The sequence below is a fragment of the Limanda limanda genome, chromosome 13, assembly GCF_963576545.1.
Source record: "Limanda limanda chromosome 13, fLimLim1.1, whole genome shotgun sequence".
Taxonomy (NCBI): domain Eukaryota; kingdom Metazoa; phylum Chordata; class Actinopteri; order Pleuronectiformes; family Pleuronectidae; genus Limanda; species Limanda limanda.
The window spans coordinates 8,233,739-8,255,580 of record NC_083648.1 but is presented as its reverse complement, the minus strand read 5'-3'; the positions used below and the strand labels follow the sequence as shown (position 1 = coordinate 8,255,580).

The 21,842-nt window shown below is 41.7% G+C and overlaps 1 protein-coding gene across 1 annotated transcript in view; it reads right to left on the bottom strand.

Annotated features, from left to right (window-relative positions):
* Positions 1-1,198: 1,198 nt before the first annotated feature.
* Positions 1,199-21,842, bottom strand: part of prkci (protein kinase C, iota) — a 24,491-nt gene continuing 3,847 nt past the window's right edge. Inside the window, exons 2-18 of the mRNA XM_061084588.1 lie at positions 16,868-16,989; positions 14,749-14,838; positions 13,420-13,470; positions 13,026-13,111; positions 12,674-12,811; positions 12,478-12,532; positions 11,487-11,542; positions 10,364-10,540; positions 8,877-8,974; positions 7,716-7,802; positions 7,493-7,628; positions 7,269-7,356; positions 6,228-6,353; positions 5,726-5,805; positions 5,315-5,404; positions 3,030-3,145; positions 1,199-2,932 (exon numbers count right to left, since the gene is read on the bottom strand). Coding sequence (XP_060940571.1) covers positions 2,845-2,932; positions 3,030-3,145; positions 5,315-5,404; positions 5,726-5,805; positions 6,228-6,353; positions 7,269-7,356; positions 7,493-7,628; positions 7,716-7,802; positions 8,877-8,974; positions 10,364-10,540; positions 11,487-11,542; positions 12,478-12,532; positions 12,674-12,811; positions 13,026-13,111; positions 13,420-13,470; positions 14,749-14,838; positions 16,868-16,989 — 1,684 coding nt within the window. The 3' untranslated portion in view covers positions 1,199-2,844. The remainder of the gene's footprint in view (positions 2,933-3,029; positions 3,146-5,314; positions 5,405-5,725; positions 5,806-6,227; positions 6,354-7,268; positions 7,357-7,492; positions 7,629-7,715; positions 7,803-8,876; positions 8,975-10,363; positions 10,541-11,486; positions 11,543-12,477; positions 12,533-12,673; positions 12,812-13,025; positions 13,112-13,419; positions 13,471-14,748; positions 14,839-16,867; positions 16,990-21,842) is intronic.

Sequence of the window (21,842 nt, the reverse complement as noted above, 5' to 3'; positions counted from 1 at the left end):
AGTCTTGCAGTCGTACACAGGGAGTCATTTCCCACTAAATCAAGCTCAAATGAGACAATATACAATGGTTCAGTTTTTCATGGAACAGGGCATGAAAGAAAAACCCACACACAATGGGTTTTACATCCCCCATTGTGTGAGATACCGCAGCTCTCAAATCAATCCTTTTTATTATTTTTTGATACATCATCATTTCCATGATCCTTTTTTCTGCCACCTCGCAGCGCTCAGCACTGTGTGTGAGGGCAGACCGGAGAGCTACCGGTTCAACGACCTTTTCACCCCCGTGCTAACGCCGAGGGCCTCTCTGAAAGCCAGGCCGGGGTCACGTGACCAGCGGAGACACGGGCAGCTAGGGAGGAAAAGCTCAGGCTTAACGACCTCCCTCCAGACGAGCCTTCAGGCCTCAGCAGTAAAACTATCACGGCACTGAAGTTATTACAGACAGGCATGTGTTTGCCTCGTGTTTTTTAGTGGCAGTGACAGGTAGAGCAGTTCCCTGTGAGGCATGTGTCCACTTCACTCATGTCACCGCACAATACAGACACACTACTGGGGCGAATCCCAGGCAAGGTAAGGTGAGGTGAGGAAGGATGTATTTAGCCTCTCTAGCTGTAGTTTCAGACCCGGTGAATATTCATCTAATACCAACGTGAGTTAATCAAACTTCACCATGATGATAAAGACTCATTAAAGTGACACTTGAGCAGTAAAGCTTTAAACCTGGTTAATGTTTGGCCACTCGTGAAGGACAGATTCTTTTATTCTTATTATAATTATGACATGGACCAAGAAATAGACTAATACATTTTAGCATTGATCTGATCTTATCACAGTCATTAACAATGCTAGAGAGACATTTTCACCAATTTCCCACATGGAAAAAGATTAATATTTAGGGGCTGATATTTATGATTTGGTAAAATTCTGGAGCAGATAAAATGCATTTTCATATGCGAGTATGTTCTCTAGTTACTCTGATTTCTGTTTATTATTTAATTATATTTTTCCTTCTCTTAGTCAGAATCAGAAGTATTGGATATATCCCGACACTGGATCCTTCTCTTCCCATAATGCACTCCCATGGACCCTCCTTGCCTGTTGAACACGCTCATCTTTTAAATGCTATAATAATTCCTGTCAAATAATTGGTGGATTTCTGCTTCACACGAACGACACAATCACTTATCACCACAAGGAGAGAAATAAAATGTTTATTTTATCGTCAGTGTTGTTTTTCTTTGCACACTAATAATAAAGTTCAGTAGAGTCCTGTGGGTGGTAAACACCTCCAGCACAACAAATACAACAAATAGTGTTTCCATCGGGTTCACCCAGTAACATTTTGGAATCAATGTAGTGATACAAAAAAAAAACAATCAATCAAAATTAAATCTGATTCACAAAAAAGTAACAATAAAGCAGAAGTAACATGAGTAACGGATGAACGAGTTCCTCCTGTCACCACTTTCCAAGAAGGAGGAGAGTCTGGAGGTTCCTGCACCGTCTCTTAGTGTCGTCGGCTCTGCAGAGCTTTTATATGCTTTAAAGCGGCTTGACAAAATGTCTAATGAGCTGTGGGGTATACATGGTAAAAATGGAGCAGAGCAGGTACAGATAACAGTTTTCGAGCCACATTTAAGGACCATACCCGCACCGTGTCAGCGAGCGTGTTCCAACTATCACTTAGTGTTTTTGATTTACAATAAAAAGACAAACATGGAATGGAGTACAAAAAAGAGAACAGACCATAACGCTCAGAAAGGCATAGTATTAAAAATGAGCAAAAAAAAAAAAAAAAAAAAAAAGAATATATAAATTCTATGACTTCGGACAGCACATCGTTCATATATATATACTGTACCTTCTAATATGTACCAGCAATTTTTCAGAAAAACTTTTTGGTCCTGTGTGAATGTATATTTTACGTGTGGTCCGCACAGCTGAACTCGACCTGTGCACCAGCGTCCAGGTGTCCTGGCGTCACCGTGAGCTCTTTCATTCACAGTTTGGAGAGTATGAACTCAGTGTTAGTGTTAGTAGGATACTGCTCTGTAAGTTCCTTCATTCCAGGAGAAGGGACTCGAATCAGACTCCCTCTATTCTCCTGATGTTGAGCATTCATCTAAACAACAAAGCCTGAACCTTGTTTTTGGTTCTCTTAACACTCGGAACAACATATATAACGGCCGCTATGTTGTTCAATAAAACATGAGAAAAATATATTGATTTTTATCTTTTTTTTTTTTTTTTTTAAATGCTAATGTCATGATTCTTTTTCTGTTTCCTCTACACTAAGGGTGTTGGGACAAAACCAAATGCAAAATGACGATTAAGTTGTCAGTTTTGTCCGACTGTGGCTTAAAGTTAATCCTCAATAGTAGTTTCATATATATTTATATATGTACACAGATAAAATGTGCATTGAAAACAACCCACCAGCTGTAAGGAGAGGATGCTCAGTTCATCTGTCACCTCGTCCCTCTAACCCCGGTGTACAGCAACCTCGCAAGATCGGTGTAGCCTCGCTGGCTACTGACAAAGAGGCCCCGCTGAGAAAATTGATATCAGTGCAGATTTACATGATATAAAAATAATTAAGAAAGAAGGTAGACTTAAGGGCAAGTGGTTACAAATGGCAGAGTGAGAGACTGGTTTTGGCAAATAAGCGTTCTACTGTGCATGTGGAGCTCTCAAACAGAAGGTTGACATCGTCCATTTGTCTTGTATCCATGCAGCTTGAAGACACTGAGACACCATGTAACGTGTGCACGAGTGTTTGTGTGTGTGTGTGTGGGTGTGTGTGTGTGTGGGTGGTGTGTTTGAGCACAGGCGCCACGACGCTCACACACACTCCTCCGCCGACATCAGGAGTGGGTTGATGTACTCGAAGCCTTCAAACTCAGTCTGATCGATCTTCCGGACCACGTCACTGTAACAAACAAAAGGAGATGTACATGAGTTAGTGTTTTATTAAAAAACATTACAGAGGGAGAGAGAGAGAGAGAGAGAGAGAAAGAGGAACTCACTCGTCGTCAGGCGTGAGCTGGATGGGCTCGTTGGTGAACTGGGCGTCGAAATTGTCCAGTCCAAACTCCCCTGAGATGTTGGGCTTGAATGGAGGGACCACCTGCTTCTGCTCCAGCTGGAACAACAACACAGACATCAGACGGGAACACAGCAAACTATCTGTGTCATTAAAAACATCACTCACAGTATTTACACAGTAGAGTAATGTAGAGCTATAATGACTATTCGTATCGATCAAAAGGTAATTAGTCTGGTTAATTAAAACAGCAACGTTATTTACAGTAAAACAGACTTGGACAGGGGGAAACACGAACAAGAGTAAAGCAATAATGGTATTTACTGTGTACAAAGTTTTCTGTTTCCATAAATAAACACTGGATACAGCTGAATGACCAACACCATCAACCTGTCCTATCTCCTATTACATTTCCACACATCACTCGTCAAGCAGGCCTACATCTGCTCCCCCTGCAGGTCAACAGGAGTAAGGACAAACTCTCAGGTTATTTTGTGTGTGTGTGTGTTGTGGAGGGTGGGGGTGGGGGAAGTGTAAGTCGATCCCTCCAGACACTCTGACCTACTGCCAGGTTCCTGCTCCAGACCAAACAGGGACAAAAGTGGTCATAGTGATCCCTGGCAAGCAGCCCTGTCCGTCTGTCTGTCTGAAGGTCGCTCGGTCTGTCTGTCTGTCTGTCTGAGGGTCTCTCTCTTTTTCCGTCTGTAGGTCTGTCTGTCTGTCTGTCCGTAGGTCTGTCTGACGGTAGGTCTGCCTGTCTGTCTGTCTGAACGTAGGTATGTCTGCCCATCTTAAATATTTTAAACTTTGGCTGTGAGTGATGGACTAAATGATTAGTAAATAAAGTAATTTTGATAGTTAATTATTAATTCGGCTTTTCTCAGTTATATTATTGTAGAAAAATAAAATCTCTTTGTATTGGACTATTGTCGTGTTCCGTCACCTTCTGGCAAGTTGCAATGAACTTTTTCTGTCTTTTGTTAAACTACTAAAAAAACAAAAAACAGATAAATCAATACTGAAAATAATTGCCAGTTGAAAGCCCACAGGAATGTGTTGCCATCACACCGAAACTACGAGACAAACTTTGTGACAACATTTAAATTTTTCAGTTCAGGAAGTCATGAAAGTGGAATTTCATTCCCTCTTACATGATAACGTGACTCATTACTGAGACTGAGAACAGGAAGCGTCATAAATAACTCTGTCGTCGAGTTTCTTCGAAGTGATGCCTGCTAATTAAAGTCACGTCGGGTCTGTTTGATTTATATTGCTCTTTGCGACAATTCACAAAAGGTCTTTATGAGTTTTATCGTCATATCCGAAATTTACTGTAAACACACACACCCAAATGTTCATTTCCAACATCCTGCTCTGACTCTGGAACAACACTATGGCTTTAAGCAAAGTAAACACACACAGGTTACAAGTGTGAATCTATTTCGGTGCATCCACATGATTGGTGCGTTTGTAATGTTGCTTTGACTCCATGAGGGAGTGTTCGACAGGAAATCATATCACTGGCAACGTGTCATAAAAATATTCCATATTATATAATCGTCAATTTAAACCAAAGGGCTCGTTTTACCTGCATCCGATACAGTGAGGACAAGAACCTAAAGGTCATTTAGTGTCTGAAATTACCCAAACATCTGCTATTGTTACAGACTAAGAAAATCCAAACAAAAAATGTAGTATGCGACACCAGTGAGCAAAGCTTCAAATCACAACTTCTAGTAACTGGAACTTACTTCCTTAACAAAGAATCTTAAATTAAACTTTTTAATTGAGTTGTTGTTGAACCACCGTCTGATGCTAAAAATAAATACGAGCACTTTCAGTTTCAGTTCAGTTTTTCTGTCTTTCTGACATGTCTGCTGTTGTCAGTCTTCTGCCAGGCCTGTTTGTTTCTGTCTGTCTGTCTGTCTCTGTGTCTCTGTGTCTGTCTGTCTGCTTTGCACAAGGACACAAGTCTCATTACATTGCTAAAAACCCTCAGCTCTTAGAACGCATCTACCAGCCGCAGGGCAGGAGAGAGAGAGAGCGAGAGCGATGGGTGACCCCATGCACTTAGATTTGACCTCCATGTCTAGCAGCAGTTTTCTGTTTTTCTTTCTCTGCCAGATCGATATGTTGATTGATCTCGACCAGTTTGGTAACGGAGGAGCAATGGTACTGACTTCCTCTATTAGAAATTAGAAGGAAAATCTGAGGCAATTCCGGAATAGGAGAAGGTGGAGAGAGAGAGAATAAAAAAGAAGGACTCACAAGGTCCCAATCGACGTTTCGGAAGAACGGATGTCCCATTATGTCAGCAAAGCCTGTCTGAGGGTGACAGCCTAGACGCTCCTTAGGATCCTGAGGGAGAGAAAGAGAGTGGGTGAGAGGAGGCGGATGTTGATAGTGGTGACAGACGAGTCAGACAACAGGTCAGAAAAGATGGTGAAGGTGAGAAAAGAGAGGATTTCCAAGACAGGTGGGAAGGAGGAGTTTTTTTTTAATAAAAGACAGGTGAAAAGGTGCAAGAGCCACATTGAGACAAGGTGTGTGTGTGTGTGTGTAAAAGAGTGAGATGGCACTCTGACTCTATCTGAGGCCAGAATAAGGTCTTGATTCTCAGGGGTCGGCAGGAGCCAACACTGTTTAGGATTGATTCAGGCCCGTCTGACCCCTGCTTACCTTGTTGAGAAATCCCTTGAGGACGCTGGCGGCTTTGACTGACAACGAGCGTGGGATTCTGATCTGTTTTTCCAATATTACTGCAAGAGGTGAGAGAAAGGGGGGGTGAGAGAGTGAGAAAGACGGTCCCCTGAGGCTGAAATGACAGTATGGCTCTGACACTGCTGCAGTTATGAGCTCAATCCTGTGGGACATCCACATGTTGGATGTATATGAAGGAGCCTTTCATTAAAGTGTCAATAGGTTTTGATAAACACAGTCAGTCAAGAGTTCACTTTTAATTCCCATCTGTCCAAGGCTTGCAGGTTGATACAAGAAAATAGCGACTATATTTGTCCGCCAGACAGAAACACATGTATTCACACGTTTCCCTGTCACAGATGGTCTCTGCCTGGCACCGGGAGCGGCCATCAGAAAGGTGTCAATACAAAGGTGTTACATGTTTCCACAGAGCCGTGTTTTCCATCCGGTTATAAACCTCACCAGCGTGTATGTGTGTTACCTTGGAAGAGGTAGTCTTCTGTGTTCTGGTCCGGGTTGTCGGAGCTCCCCACGATGTCGAAGGGCGACCGGCCCGCCATCATCTCAAACATCAGCACGCCCAACGCCCACCAGTCCACGCTGAACCCTGAAGAGAGCAGGAGAGAAGAGAAGAAATTAACACTCACAGCAGCACATAAAGCACCAGACAAGAGAAAATTAGGCTTATTGGTATTAGAAGAAATACCAATAAACGCAAGTAAAAATAAGTATTGAGTAAGGATTTAAATAAGGGGACACGCTCTTATACAGGCAACCATAGTAGGTCTAATTATAATAATTTGTCAATTAGGAATATATGCACATACATATGATGCATTTTGTGACTGACATTATGAATCAGCATCTATATATAAGCTTCAGCAATTGTTCATTTTTACCCCTGTGCATTTCCTACTGTGTCAAAATGTTGTTTGAAGACAGGGGACCACTGTACTTGCATGTAGAAAGATTAGCATAACATGCAAAAACACTGGTATGATCATCAAACAGTGGAACTTGTTGCTATGATACCAAGTTGGGTAACCAGGGAGCTCTTTTTCTATTTTTATTGTCTCACATTTATAGCGGGTGTGTGCAGCACTCGATACTGATGTAGACAGATATTTGACTGAACACTTGTAACAACACCTAACCCTCGTTCTTAAAAATCTGTAAGATGTCAATCATGTTTGTTTGAGTAATATACTGTTTATAATAAGGTCAGCTAAAAGCAGCATTCATTCAGAGGATGTCATTTTTGCTTCTATTATTACTTTGTTGCTTTTATTTATTGGTTTGTTTCTATTCCAGTTTTCCTGTAGGTTTTATTGTTCTCAATATTTGGGGCTTTTATAGTTTTATATTTGTTAGAATTAGACTTTTCAAATAACACAGGTCCTGCTCGTACAAAATCCTAACTGCAAGCAGCATCTCAGATGTTCCTGCATAATGACTAATATTCTCTTTTACAGCAACTCATCAGATGCATTTCTGGTAAGTGCTTGTGTTTAGTAGTTCTCACCGTAATCCTCTCCTCGGAGTATTTCAGGGGCGATGTAATTAGGAGTTCCACAGAAAGTGCTCGTTGTATCGCCTGGTCTCAAGCCCTCCTGCAGAAACAAAAAGATCATCAGATGTCATCTCAGCGGGCTGTAAACCGACACTTCTGCAGCTTTGCAGGTGCTTTCATCCAAAGTGCATTATGATATCACTGGAGCCTCCGGTAAACTGCACAGTAAGCCGCACCTTGCACATGCCGTAGTCTGTAAGTTTGATGTGTCCCTCTGAGTCCAGCAGCACATTGTCCAGTTTCAGATCTCTGTAGATGATTCCCCGCTCGTGGAGGTAGTTGAGAGCGAGACTAATCTCTGCTGAATAGAATCTGAGAAAGGGAATGGACAGTTTTTCAAAATCACATATGTCTGAAGACCCTCCATAACAGCAGTCTTATTCTTTTTAATGAGTCTACCTGGCATGTTCTTCTGGGAGTTTCCTTTGTCTCTGCATGTGGAACATGAGATCTCCACCATTCACATATTCAATAACAAAGAAGAGTCTGTGGAAGAAAGACAATGAAAGACTCAGTTAGTGTTTCTCACTTGAATACATAAATGGTAATTTATTTATAACTCATTAAAGAAGACTGTCATGGCAGCTGGATGTGTGAACAAAGCAGGAAAAGACAGAGACCCAGCATCCAGTTTCTTTGAAATGTCAATTCTATCTTACTTATTCGAAAAAAAGACTTACTATTATCAATATTCTGTAAATGTTGTACATTTTAGAGGTTTACATAATGCAGAGAATCTTTTCCTTATTTCTTTAGCTGGATGCATTTTGGCTCTTCCTTAATCCAGTTGACAATTTGTGATTTTCTGAGCTCTCTGTACTATGGGGAGCAACAGAGTCAGAAGCTTGTGTTCTCACATACAGCCACAGTACGTGGGTTGGTGGCCAAACCACAGCTTGGACTTTAACATTGCTTGATAATAAATCAAGAATGTTATACGTCATAAATAAATGCCTGAGCTTTGAAATCAGGTTTTCAGGGGGTTTCACCTTGACGGGTATTTTCTATCACCTTAACCAGAACCACACTCATAACTGACCTTAACAATGAGTACTGTTTCTGTAAACCACAGAAGCCGTGGGTGAGACACACACTTTTATGTCTTTTTGAACCACTCATACATATTGTTTTGTGATGCACTGATTAAGTTCAGTACATCTGTGACATTCAGGAATTACTTGTCATGACTGAGTGTCTTTAGTAAGAACCTAATGAGCACTGTTAGTGTTAAATACATTTTTTTCCCCCAAGTTCTAATCATGTGTTTGTTAAATGATAAATATTTGTCAAAATAATCCTCCCATAGCTTGAATTCAGTGGCAGTAACATGAATTAATCCATTGTAATGTGATTTGGGAGAGTTGACTGTTATATAATGGTCAACAGAGTAGTTTTGTAGACATTTTTGTAGAAATGTAGGATTTCACCAGGCAAAACCTTCCGTTACATTCCCAAAGAATGTGCTTGCGGACTAATTGACTATCTGATTGTTTTTCCACATTCTTGCAGAAGCCTTGAAGAAACCATGTGACTCCCACAAGGGGGGGGAAATGCTATCACCTGCTTTCTGTCTGGAAACAGGAGTGGAGGCCCACCAGGAAGGGATGATTAGAAGCCTGCTCAAAGACGTGCTTTTCTGTCTGGACCCAGTCGATGTCCTGGAAGAGAAACACACAAAGACACACCCGAATGTAAATCAGAGATCCTACTGACGTGGTACCCTTGAACTCATAAAAGCTGAATAAGCAGCGAGCTCGATCGACCATGCTACAAAGCGTGAAGCTTTGCTTGTGTGCGGCGGGTAGCGGCAGGAGAAAAGGGCTGAGCCAGTAGAAGCCGCAGCAGCAGGCATCTATCGATGGCAGGTTGACAAGATGTCTGGACACGGATGCTGCTCACGCTGACAGGGCAGGGACAGCAGAACACATCAACATTGATCGACGGGCACTTGTGAATTTGTCAATCACGCTAAGTGCATCTAATCAAGGCTAACTACTCCCGTTGCTGCAGGCTGCGCTGCTACGCGTGTTCACCTGGATCAATTTTTGACGGCATGATGGTTTATCTACACCTTCTTAGAAAGACTGATGGCTTCCAAGAGGACTGTCAACTTAACTCAAACTGATTCTGACAAGACACAATCACTTGAGACGAATGTTCATTGTGCTATGAGTAACAGCATGCATTGATTGGGCTAATCACATTAATTACACAAGGCAGCGACATAAGACTGATGACTGCATCAGTAACTAACTTCCTCTCATCTCAATAAATGTAAGTGTTGTGTTTTTGTCACGCAGCACAGACTCTTAAGTTGCTTCTGTGTATAAATATCTCTCGAAAGGAGACAGCTGATGTAAACAAATCACAACATGCAATGTATGAGTCGTTTGTTCTGCCATTAATTAATCAAGATAATCTAAAGCTCGAGTAATTACTTGGCGGGTCGCTTAAATAAAAAATGAATTGTAACTACTTTGACATATATAAGTGATTGAAGCTTTTTCTTTTATCATTGGAGGTTTTTTTTTTTTATCAAGATAAATTATATCTATGTCTTGTGTGCACACGTTGCGCATACAAAAGGGAGGGAACTGCTCTCACTGGACCACCCTGCATCAAGAAAGCCCCCTTTCCACTGGTCAAAAAACAATGGCAACCACTAACATCTGGCTTTTGTTTGCATTGGGAATGAAAACATTCGGCATTCAATCCCAGGTCAGGTGACTCTGCAGTAGATACAGGTTTTTATTTGCTCCGATCGGCAGAGATGGAAACATGACACCAATGTTGACAATTCCTTTCTTCTTCTTCTTTATTTAAGCAGTCTAGATGCTGACACTGCACCTTTTCTAGTGCAACATTAGGACTCGCATTCAACTTCGGGGTTGGTGTGTAAAAATAGCCATGAAGGTGTGTGTAGTTGTTTATCACCTTTTACATTTAATAAAAACTGTTTACACCCGCTTACTGTTTTGTAAAAGAAGTATAAAAGGTTTTTGCTTTAAGGTCAGGCATCATCATAGCTTACAACTTTTCTGCTTTACCTCATCATCGTTGACCAGCTCCTTCTTGACCACCTTCATGGCGTAGATGCGCTCAGTCTTCTTCAGCTGCACCAGCAACACCTTGGCGTAGCTGCCTCTGCCGATCACCCTCAGCAGATCGAAGTCGGCCAGGCCCAGGCTCGAAGGCGATTTCCCCGTGTCTCTACTGCTGCGTGCCTGGGAGGCAGTGATGGAGGGAAAAGCAAGACCATGAGGTGATAAATAGAAAGTAGACCCAGTGACAGTTTGTCATGCAACATTTAAATCCATCAATTTCTCTCTACATAATTTGTTCATTGAACATCTGATTGAACTGGTGATTCGGTTTGGGAGAGACAGTGATTTCCTTTGGGTGATTTTGTAAATTAGGTTTTGACTGCTCCCCGCACCGCTTTTCGAAAATAAATCTTAGTAATGGCTTTCTTGTCCTTATTAAACACCATTACGCTGCCTCCATTAGATGAGGCACTCACTGTATTACAATCCTTCTCTGTATACTACCACCTTCACCATTTCATCACCCGTCTTTCTTTCTCTTCCCTCCTCTCCTGTAATCTGTTCTGTAGTGAAGTGTTTCCACTGGTGATCCATCTAACCTCCCATCACGTGACAACCTGCCTTCCCCAGAGTCAGACTTGGAATAGAAGATAAGATCATTTGGCTTGCTCTCTCTTATCTCCCTCTATCTGTGTCCAACTCGATGCGTTCTTTATCCATCTCCAGTACTCCGGCTCCATTCAACAAACCCCCACCCCGGCCCCAAACTACATCCTGGGCCATTAATCAGTCTCTGGTGTTAAGAGCTTGATAAAAGGTTACTTTATTAGCTGCACCAAAGGAAATCAATATCCACAGCACACAGCAAAAGTGTGTGAGCGAGAAATGCTCTCTATATCACACTTCTACAGCAGGTGGAAGAAGGATCACCCAAATGTACGTCACAGAAAAACCTGCAGACAAAAACCTGCTTCCAAATACAGGTGATATTATTCTTTCTCATTATCGCACAAACAGCAACTATTTCTATAAATACACACACACATATACACACACATCTATCTAGTCAACATGACAGGTTGACAGGCTGTGAGTCATACATCGCGTTCGAAAATATTTCTCTCACCTCTTTCTCTTCTCCATCGTAAGTCAAGCTTTCATTGGAGTCTTTATTCTGAGGGCCTGTGAGACGAGAGGAGAACGTGACAGACAGACAAAAGGAGAGGGGGAGGCAGGAGAGAGGAGAAATTGAGGAGAGATGAGACAAGAAGGAGAGAAAGTAGGTGAGAGACAGTCAGATGCTTTGTTCACAGCCTTGCGGTGCCAGAGTCATTTCTCTCCGCTTAGTAAGGCAAGAAAATACCCTTTTGTATCCAACCTATAAGAAAACCAGAATATGGAAAATAACAAAAACAATATAGAGTGGCTCTATTTTGTAGAGACAGAGAATGTATGCTTGTTCATGGATTATTATACACAATGGATTTCTCACCACCACTAACTGGAATTTGAACATGACTTAAGTCAATTTCAGCAAAAAAAAAACAAGCTTAAGCAAAGATATTGACTGTGAGCATCTACAAGAAGCTTCAGCTCCCTCACCAACAACAGCAACAACGACGATATAAGCTTTCTCATTCCAGTCAGCCCCCAAACCACCTGACTGGACTTAAGTCTGGTGAAATAGGTAAAGCCTGATCGCAGCTGAACAATTCATAGACTGAGCAGAACAAAGCTACACACGCTCCTGAGCTTAGTTGATTTATCCTTCACAATGAGAAAGATAATGTATTTCTCACTTATTTTTAATAAATCCAATGAAAAGACCGACATTAACAATTGGTTCAACTAACAGTTTCCATCTGTGTTGCAATGTAGTTTTGTTTATCCCTTGCTTCCTCGTACAGTTGCTGGAAATACTAATTAGCTCATACATATTTGTGGCTATTCTGGCTGTTTTAGACCTTTTAATTTAAAATGTATGTTTGTGTTCTGTTTTAAAATATTTAAATCTACAAAATCGATCAAAGTGGCAACAGAGAAACTGGGAATGTTGGAAAGATTTTTGTATAGAAATAGTCCATGTGAGTGTGTGGGTGCGATTGTGTGTGCGTTACCTAGCTGTTCAGTTGAGTCTGTCTGATTCGATGGCTGGCCCGGCATCATTGGTTCCTACACAACAACATTCTCCATTTAGTGAAATCAGCAAAGAAAAGGAGAATACAATCTGTCTGTGTCTGTATGAGAGATTAATATTACTCAGCCACTTCACACCATCATGCTAATGACTATGAAATTTGTCACCGCTCTCACCTGGATCATCGGTCGGCCGCACTCCAGTGTCACCAGCTTATGGCATTTCTTGTGCACCAGCAGTTTGCAATTGATGCATTTGTAGCCTTGTCTACCCAGACCCCAGATTCTGTCTGTACAGATGGCACAGTGGGCTCGCTGCTCAGGAGGGCGGATGGAGGAGAAAAAATCATCATCACAAACTGGCACATATACTCATGGTACAGAAATACACACGGGTTGTTGTTGCTTATTGAGGTCTTATTGTCTCTAAAAACACACACTTAGGCTTTAAAATGTTTATATAATGCATTAGATACTTTCTCCATTATAATTCAACAATGAAACACTAAATTTGAGTGTCACGTCTCACCCTGTTGAAGCGTTTGGCTTGAAAGGCATGGCCACTAGCATAGTAAAGCTTCCTCCAGCGTCGGGCTCCACGCCGATATATCGACTCTAAACAGAGGAGAGAGTAAAAACAGACCTTTGAGGGATTTTGTGTGTGCAGAGTTTAATGGAAGTATTTGTTCAAACAGAATGGTCAGTTTGTTTCTGGAATGAAAAGCTAAACTAATGTTCATGTCGGGCGTGTCAAAGATTAAAAGGTTTCATTGGGAGAAGAAGCTTTTATGAGTGTTGTCACCATCTTCTGTTTTTGACCTTACATAGATCAGAATGACAAATACAGGAAGTCTGTATGGGGTCAAATAAGATATTCAGTAAAAAAATTTGGTTAAACTAAATAAGTAAAAGGTTAAACTCACTGTCTTCTCCTGGACAGGGCATGCCAGCTTTCTCTGGTATACATGGGAACACTGAGAAGAGAAAGACAGAAACAGTCACATTAAGAAAGTATGTATATGATCTTTAATATATTTGAGACAGTCGAGTCTGACAGGATCCATGTGAGACTGTGTAGTGCGGAGGACATTCACATTCCTCTGATGACGGCAAACAAGTCTGCATATATCAAACCTTGTGCACGGAGGGCTTCATGATGACATTCACTTATGCAGATTTTAGGACCTTGCAAACATATTTGCGTGCAACATACTAATAAACAGGAAAATAAGTAATCTTAAGAGGCCAGTAAGAATTGCTTTTGTGTGTGTGTGTCTGTCTGTGTGTAAAGGACAGAGATGCATCAAGCTAGACTGGGGGCACGGTGAGTCATAGGCGAGGCATGAGCTCCAGCCGACAAGCTTGTTAACGAGCAGACGAAGCGACCCCCCGCGGCACCGTCACACCATCACATCCTCTCCTCCACCTCCCACCCTCTATTCATCCTTTGCCATCTCCCTGGCGTCATGCGTTCACTCTACTCTTGACCCTTCACCTCTGATGTGATTAAAACTTTACAATAACCACGCAGCACCCGTTCTGTCAACCCCCAGGTTACATGCTAACACACACACAGCCTGTCAATCAAACATTACATTATATACACACACACACACACACAGACACACAAACCCTCACACCCCACCCACCCAGCAACACAGCTAGCCTTGACCTCTAATTCGGGAAGTTGTACAACTATTTGTCAAACGAGCAAAGCTGAGACAGGGAAGTGAACTAGCTCGAGGCCACAGTGACAGATGTCAACAGGGGAAATGATGTTGTTTTCACGGGTCAGTGCAGCATTAACCGAATGTTTTGATGCATCTTTGTTGGACACAGCTTCTATTCATCTGTGTCGCGACGTTAATGCAGACAGAAATGAAAAGGAAAAAACAAGCAGCGTAGGTTCATTATTACACCGGTACATCCCAGTGTGCCTGACAGATGATGCACGACACCAGTTTTTGTACTGATATCGTCCTTCTTTCATGCTAATTGTAAGTGCAGCTGTTGCCTGTTTTGTACTGTCTACAGGACTTTTTAAGTAGTTTTCCTCCTCCTTTTTAACTTGTCTGGGAAGAGCAAAGAGTCACAGATGAAAAGGCTTCTCATCTGGACCTCTTACTGTCCAGACACCTGGACTGAATCAACGTCTTACTGGCAAAAGTACGTAAGAACTTCCTGTGAGTCAAAAGCTGAAACTGTACATTTTATGTTATAAATAAAGTCCGTGTGAGAAGCAGCAGGCTCACCGTGGATAATGAGCTCCGAGTCTTTGTTGACTTCGTAGAGACGCAGCGCTTCCTCCAGCTCCAGCTGAGACGACACTGTACAGGGGTCACCTAACAGCGGAGCACACACTGCATGTTATTCACCACATTTAGATGCAAGAAACAGGGTGACAAAGAAATCAGGAGGAGAAACGGTTTACTTTCTTCATACAAAGTTTGTTCCTACAAAACCCTCAATTATTTCAATAAAAGGCTTGTTTTGTGTTAGAAACCCTGTAAGTGAAACCAGGCTTCACATTTAAAAGATCAGCTACTGTAGAAAGTTGCAGTAACCAGGTTACAGAATGCAGAGAATGACAAGATAGGCAATAACAAATTAGAGAAAATTAAGTGGCACAAGATCTGTAATTTCAAAACCCCCAGAGCAGAAAGGTCGTGAGTATAAACAGATATCGTTATACAGAGTAATACAGTTGAGCAGCATTTCAATACATGAACTTTAAGTAAACGTTAAGTAAAAGTGTGTAGGTGTGAGTGGGAGCATAGGAGATGACAGTACTCAGAACTGCCATCTCAAATAGTTTCCCTTTAATTACCCAGTGTTAAATTTATACAGTGAACAATCTACAGTTGCAAGAAAAGTAAATTACCTGCATTTATGTGGAAATGTGTCGTGAAATTTGGTCAAAGTTTGAGATGCTGTGATATCACGGCATCACGAGAATATGGCTGAGCTGAAGCAGTAAAATGGAAAAAATTATTTGAATTTCCTCCTCATTGTTGTGCTTGTTAGATCAGTGTTTACTGCTGCTGTGGTTATCGCTGCTAGAAGGGGTTGAACCAGTTTTAAATCAAAGAGCTCACTCAATATTTTCCACCAGCACTGTGAATGTTTAATGGGTGTGTTCCATATAAACATAAGAGATTGTAATGGCTTGTGCATTATCAGCTGTGGCACATTGTGATCGTCTACACTTGGGACTTCGAAAAAGGGCAGATAACATTTTATGACCACCTGATGCAGAAAAACAGGTAATTGCAAAAGGTTTTCTTGTCATTTTAAGAAGGTAATTAAAATACCTCTCAGACACAGATCTTATTATTTCCTTATCATACATCGGACGAGTGAGGTAGAGCGTAACACACGTGGAGAGGCAACTACACACACTTAAGGTAGTATTTTGGATCCATGGCTACCTGAACGAGCATTATGTCTTATACAGTGTGTGCAAATATGATTACAGGGAAATGAGGCAGTTGGATGTTGACAAAGGACGTCAAGGAGGGCTGCTGCTAATGTTAGCTCAGCTTGTTTCTAGGGGCTTGAATATAGGTTAGGATTTCCCTCAGTGTTCATCAGTCAGCAGGTTTTTAACAGGAGCTTAATTATGTGCAGAGGACTCCTCCTCGCCAAACCAAACAGGAGAAGTGATTAAAACAGAAAGAAACACTGAATAAAGCAGTTTCTTTGATGTGGACACAGGACGTCAGGAGGGGCTGTTTGCTCAGCTTGTTTCTCTGCTAACTTAAGATCCAGACCGCCAATGACTAAAATCCTTCATCTGGTTAAGGGATATAGTTACAAGGTTATATGAATATAAAGAGTGCCAGGATTTGAAAGGGTGAGAAAGTAGTCGTCTGGAAATGTTGAAATGTCCAGTCATCCGGCCGACAACAAGCACTTATGGAAAACTGTCTGTGGAAGCTGTCCCTCCCACTCAGAGTACTTCATCACACCCATCAAGCAGCTTTACTTTCTCAGACAGGCTTATGACTGCAGTGACTGTATATGGGTGGCAACCAGTGGGAGCTGATCTGAGTCTAATGAGTTTGGGCAGAATGACCTTATCCAGAGCAGAGTGACGGCTCCATCTTTCCAATGACACTATTACTGCTGCCTGACTAACTGGCTGACAACAAGGAATTGGGTGGAGGGGCTGAGCAATTCCTCCACTGACGGAAAAATGAGCCTTTGAGTGAAGTGAGATGTGCGTTCATGCGAGCGGGTTTTCTAACACATGGCACAAATAAAGTCTCACAAACTCAGCTTGTGGCTGTGCTGAAGTGTAATCTTCTACCTAATTTTTGTTTACCATGTTTACGTTTCCTGTAAGGTGAAAGAGAGAAAAGGGCGTCGTACCTTCCTCGTCAATCCACTTCATGGTGAAGAGCTGGTCGTTGTCCATGGTGCACATGTCTTTCACTTCCCCGTACAGAGCCTCGTATGAGATGGATGGTTCAAAATGAGTAATCATGATGTCCCTGCAGAAAAGCCAGATATTCACTGTTATATAGACGTGATAACAAAGTAATCCAGTGACAGAAATAAGAAAATCTACCACCTACCAAAACCTTTAAATGTATTCTTCTTCCTAAGCTTAAAGCCTCTGTACAACGTGAGCTTGAGACTTAGAATGATCCTTATTTGTTAATTATTTATTCAATAACTTGTTTCCAAACCAAAAAAATTAAATAATAATAATAATACAAATAATATTCATCAGAAAAAAACATCAAATCCTCACATTTGAGAAGTTGGAACCAACTTTATAACTGATGAATCCACTAATCATCAAGGTATGAATCTGTATTTTTCCAGACGACACACTTTTGATGGAGACTGAGAGTAAAAAAAAAATAAACGAGGTGTGAGAAAGAGTCATTTTCTCCCTCAAGCGCTGCTGTGTGTGAGTCAAAGTCTCGCAGTCTGTCACATTTGTGTGCATTCATCTGTACAACATGATTGTGGGTGTGAGAATTTAGAGCAAAAGCGAGAAAGACGGCAAAAGAGTTATTGAGAGAGAGACACACACACAAACACACACAGAATTAATCACAGGCAATTGTGACCGCTGTTGTAAAGGCTCACTGTCCACCACTGCACTCCATTACTTCTCTAAAAAAACTGGGAAAAAAATCCTTTTCACTTGGCTTACTGCCCCTAATCAACAGGAACATCACTCCCTGCCTCATCAGCTCACACAGACGTAAACACAAACACTCGAACACAACGATGAGACACAGGATTAGGAGAAAAACGAAGATCAACGATCCCTGCGGTTGGGATCATCTGCCTGTCATTTCGTAGCAGTGTTAGGATTGATGTCGCCTGCTCGCAGCCTCATGGCCAGCCTCTGTGGTGTTTACGACCCGAGGTGGGGGATGGAGATAGTGGACTTGAGCTTTTACAGGTCTACAGGCGACAGGAGTCTGAGCTCGGGCGTCAGGATCGGGAACTAGCGGGGAGGCAAAAACGAGGAGAGTACAGGAAACAGACAGGAAATAATGGAAATAAAGAGGGGGTGATGGGTAATAGCTGTCCCAGCAGCAAAGAGAGTGACCCCTTCCCCAAGGACAAACACCCCTTACTCCTTTTACTGCCCTCGTCAAAGATGAACCCAGATTTCCATCAACCTGAAAGCTTGATAGCGAGATGATAAAATGCCAACGCATGAAGTAAACAGTGCACACCTTGGAGGCCATCTGCTGAACAAGTCCAAGGACGGTGTAAAGTGTATAAGGTCGCTGTGGGGTCAGTCCTTGCTCGGAGCAAGTTAACACACACTAGACTAGTGATTTATTAATGTTGAGCATCTAAAGAGTGCAGCCTTCTCTCTGCTGGGATTAAATCGTCGGAAACTCCACTCAGAATGAAGGAAGCTTTCTGAGCAAGAATAAACTGACACAAAGCTCAGACTGGTGCCTACTCCTCCGTCCTCCCTCAATTCTCACCCTCACCCTCCAACCTGCTGGTGTTAATCATTGCCTGTGACGAGAGGGGACTGGCAACAACACTCCTACAGTCTGATCTCTTCCCTAGGACCAACACGGCAGCTCAACTTCCTGTTAAAGCCCTGATAACGTCAGAACAGACACACACACACACACACACAAACACACTTCAGTTCTCACACCACGTCTCTCGATGATCCAAGCAGCGTATTAATGCCGGCAGGTGACTTTAACTGTGTCACATGTAGCTGGACCTGAGCCGTGGGTCTTCATTAAACACAGTTTCTGTGCTGTAGTTAAAGTTAAGCTGCGTCTCCGGTGCCTCAAACAACTGTGACACAGATACAGGCTCAGGAACAAACAGGAAGGGATAAAAATATATTTAGAGCAGGGGTGGGAAAAAGAACTTCAATGAAAAAAATGTTTTCACTCTCTGAAACCAAAGTTTAATAGAACAAACTTACTGTATAGATTAAACATTACCAATCATACTTATTAAACATAGACAGTTAGAAATAAAAGCCTATATCTGATTAAATCCTCAAATAAAGAATGGTTACCTTCAGCAGTTTGCCGTTAATCTTTAAGATTATGTCTTGTTTTAAACAGATTACCTTTGGGTGTTGCCTAATTGCCTTATTACCTGGAGAGAACAACAAGCTTTTTGAAATTATAACCTTGAACTCTCTGATAAGATTAACGGGCATTTCTATATTTACTGATAGCATCTTAATATAAATCAGCAGATAGATCTGAAGATAGAACTGTTTTTTATCACAAGCCTTATATTGGCTGAACTCAACTGACATAACACGAGTTGAAAATTACAGTATTTAATGTTTTGATTTGGACAATTAATTTGTTAATACTTAAATTGAATTAAACAAGAGATTCAGCTGAAAGGGAACTTTTTAATCATGAAGGAGTGACCTGTGGTGACATAAGAGCGAGCTGTAGGACTCCTCAGGGTGACTAAGACAGACGGGCTGCGCTGCTTATCAGTGCTGAGTAACAGGGAGGAAGTGACATTCCTCACGGACCTGGCATTCCTCCGCTCCGTACTGTCCTACAGTACAGCTAAATTAAAAAGAAAGAGGAGGAGGAGGAGGAGGAAAGGAGGAGAAGGAAATGCAGGGGGTGTTGGCCTGTGCCCCTGGCATCTTAACTGCCTTGAGTGGGACTCTGAAGCCCATCTGCCCAGCGTGAAGCCGTTCGTTACTGGTGAGTGCTCAAGCAGAAAGAAGGGTCATGGTGCCTCTACAGGCTTCCATGAGCACCTACCACCATCCATCTCTCTGTCAGCGCGGCCGTGCCCCCACAACACCTTCACGCTACATCTTCCCATAACCCACATGCACAAGCTCAGAGAAGACGAATCACATGCTAACACAGACACGCGTTGATAGGAAAAGTTTGACCAAAACAGCCACCGATACAAAAAACCTGCACCGCAACTCGCAGCTCTACTGGTCCAGATTGTAGAATGCCATCCCACTGTCATGCATAAAAGGAGGAAGCCTTGAGCAAAAGGCAACAATCAAACGCACCCCTGCTGAGTGTGGGGACAAGGTCACTCCTCCAACTACATACAGAAATGTGTGCGGAAACACTTGTGTAACCTGTGTAACACAGTGTGTAACGATATAGACACCACAACGCAGGCAGTACATTACATGCATTTGAGCGGCCGCTAAGAGCGAGTGACACTCTGTAACTATAATTAGGAGAGGAGACGTGTGTACAACACGGTGGTTCAGTGCTCGGAGGGCTTTCAGAGAAAAAGTAAACGGCGGGATAAGGAATGCTTCCTGTATTTTAAACAAAGCCGACCCTTCCAGTGCTGATGTAAATGGCGTAGTCTTTGAAAAGGAAGAGCGACTCCTTTCTAAGAGAAGAAAATAAGTGAGCTGCTCCGTCGAGCCAGTGTAATCCCATTTTCCTGCCAAACAACATGCCTCACACAGGAATCCTGAAGTTGAATTGGCACATAAGAAGCCTTGTGTTCGTCCGTATTGGTAAATCTGATGTTAAAATCCTCATCAACATCACAGAAGATACACTCTGTGAAACTCCTGCTTCATTTTTATTGAGGAAGGGTCCATTTTGACAAAATGTAATTCTTCATACAACATAAAATAACTAGAAAAAAATCGAAATTTCAAACAAGTTATACCTAGTTTTAGATTAAGTATAGATTAATAAAATAATAATGAATGAAAAGTGATGGTTGGTTTTTCACTATCTTAAACTGAATATATTTTAGGTTTCATACTATACAACATATTTTCTCACAACATCATCTAAGACAAATCATTCAAATCAATAAAATTATCTAAAATTAGTAATTTGTTTCAGTCGTACAACTCTCCATCATCTACTACCACAGAATAGTTTCAGTATCACTCTTATTGTATGGTCATGTGGTCAGTGCATTTCTCTATTGACTATCAGTCTGACTGGGAGCAACATAAATACGAGCCAGTGACAGACTGGGACTGCTACAGGCTGACACCAGTCTGCTGAAGCTGTGCTCTGACAGACAACAGACACACAAAGAAAAGAATGGACTCACAAAGAGCACAATTACTGAAAATAGATTAGATAGATTTCACTGAGTAAAATCATATAAACAGTCCGATTAAATAGGGTATTTGCAAATTGTTCAGATTGAAAGGATGTTTAAAAAAATGTGTTCTCTCCTGTCTGTCATCAAGAATCTTAATAGTACAAAATAAAACCGAGGACATGACCTGTTTAGGGCTGCAGTTAACAATTACTCCCATTAAAATTAATCAGACCTTTATTGTCTTGATTAGTGATATCATATTTTTAATCTTTGATCTACAATCACAGAGACAATCCCCTCAGTAAACGACCAGCCTCTTTTTCTCAGTGCTATTCACTGTTTGTGGAGACACCGATAAACACCGACATGCTTTTGAGGCTTGAGCATGTTTTATGTATTATAGATGTTTTATAAAGTTGTATTTTTTATACACCTATATAAAAACAGTGACGAAACAAACCTAACGTGAGGCCACTACCTGATTTATCACCACCAATCTAACACATTGATTCAAGGCATTACCATCTAAGTCCCCCTCCAAACGTCTGAAGGGAAACTATAACAACATTGATGCCATCTTGTCTTAATCCATCCTGATAGCCAAACGTTGAGCCTATTTTTTGCTTCCTTTTTTGCCAACATAGCTGAGATTCCTCAGCAGCGAACTCATAAATACTTCACGTGTTTTGTTGTGCAGGATGACAACTAATGATCGACACACATTAGTGTTCCTGAGGTGTGCCGCAGAGCCAGAGAGAAATACGACAGGTATGGCCCCGGTGACTTGCACTACATGTTTTTCAAGTTGGCTGGGCTC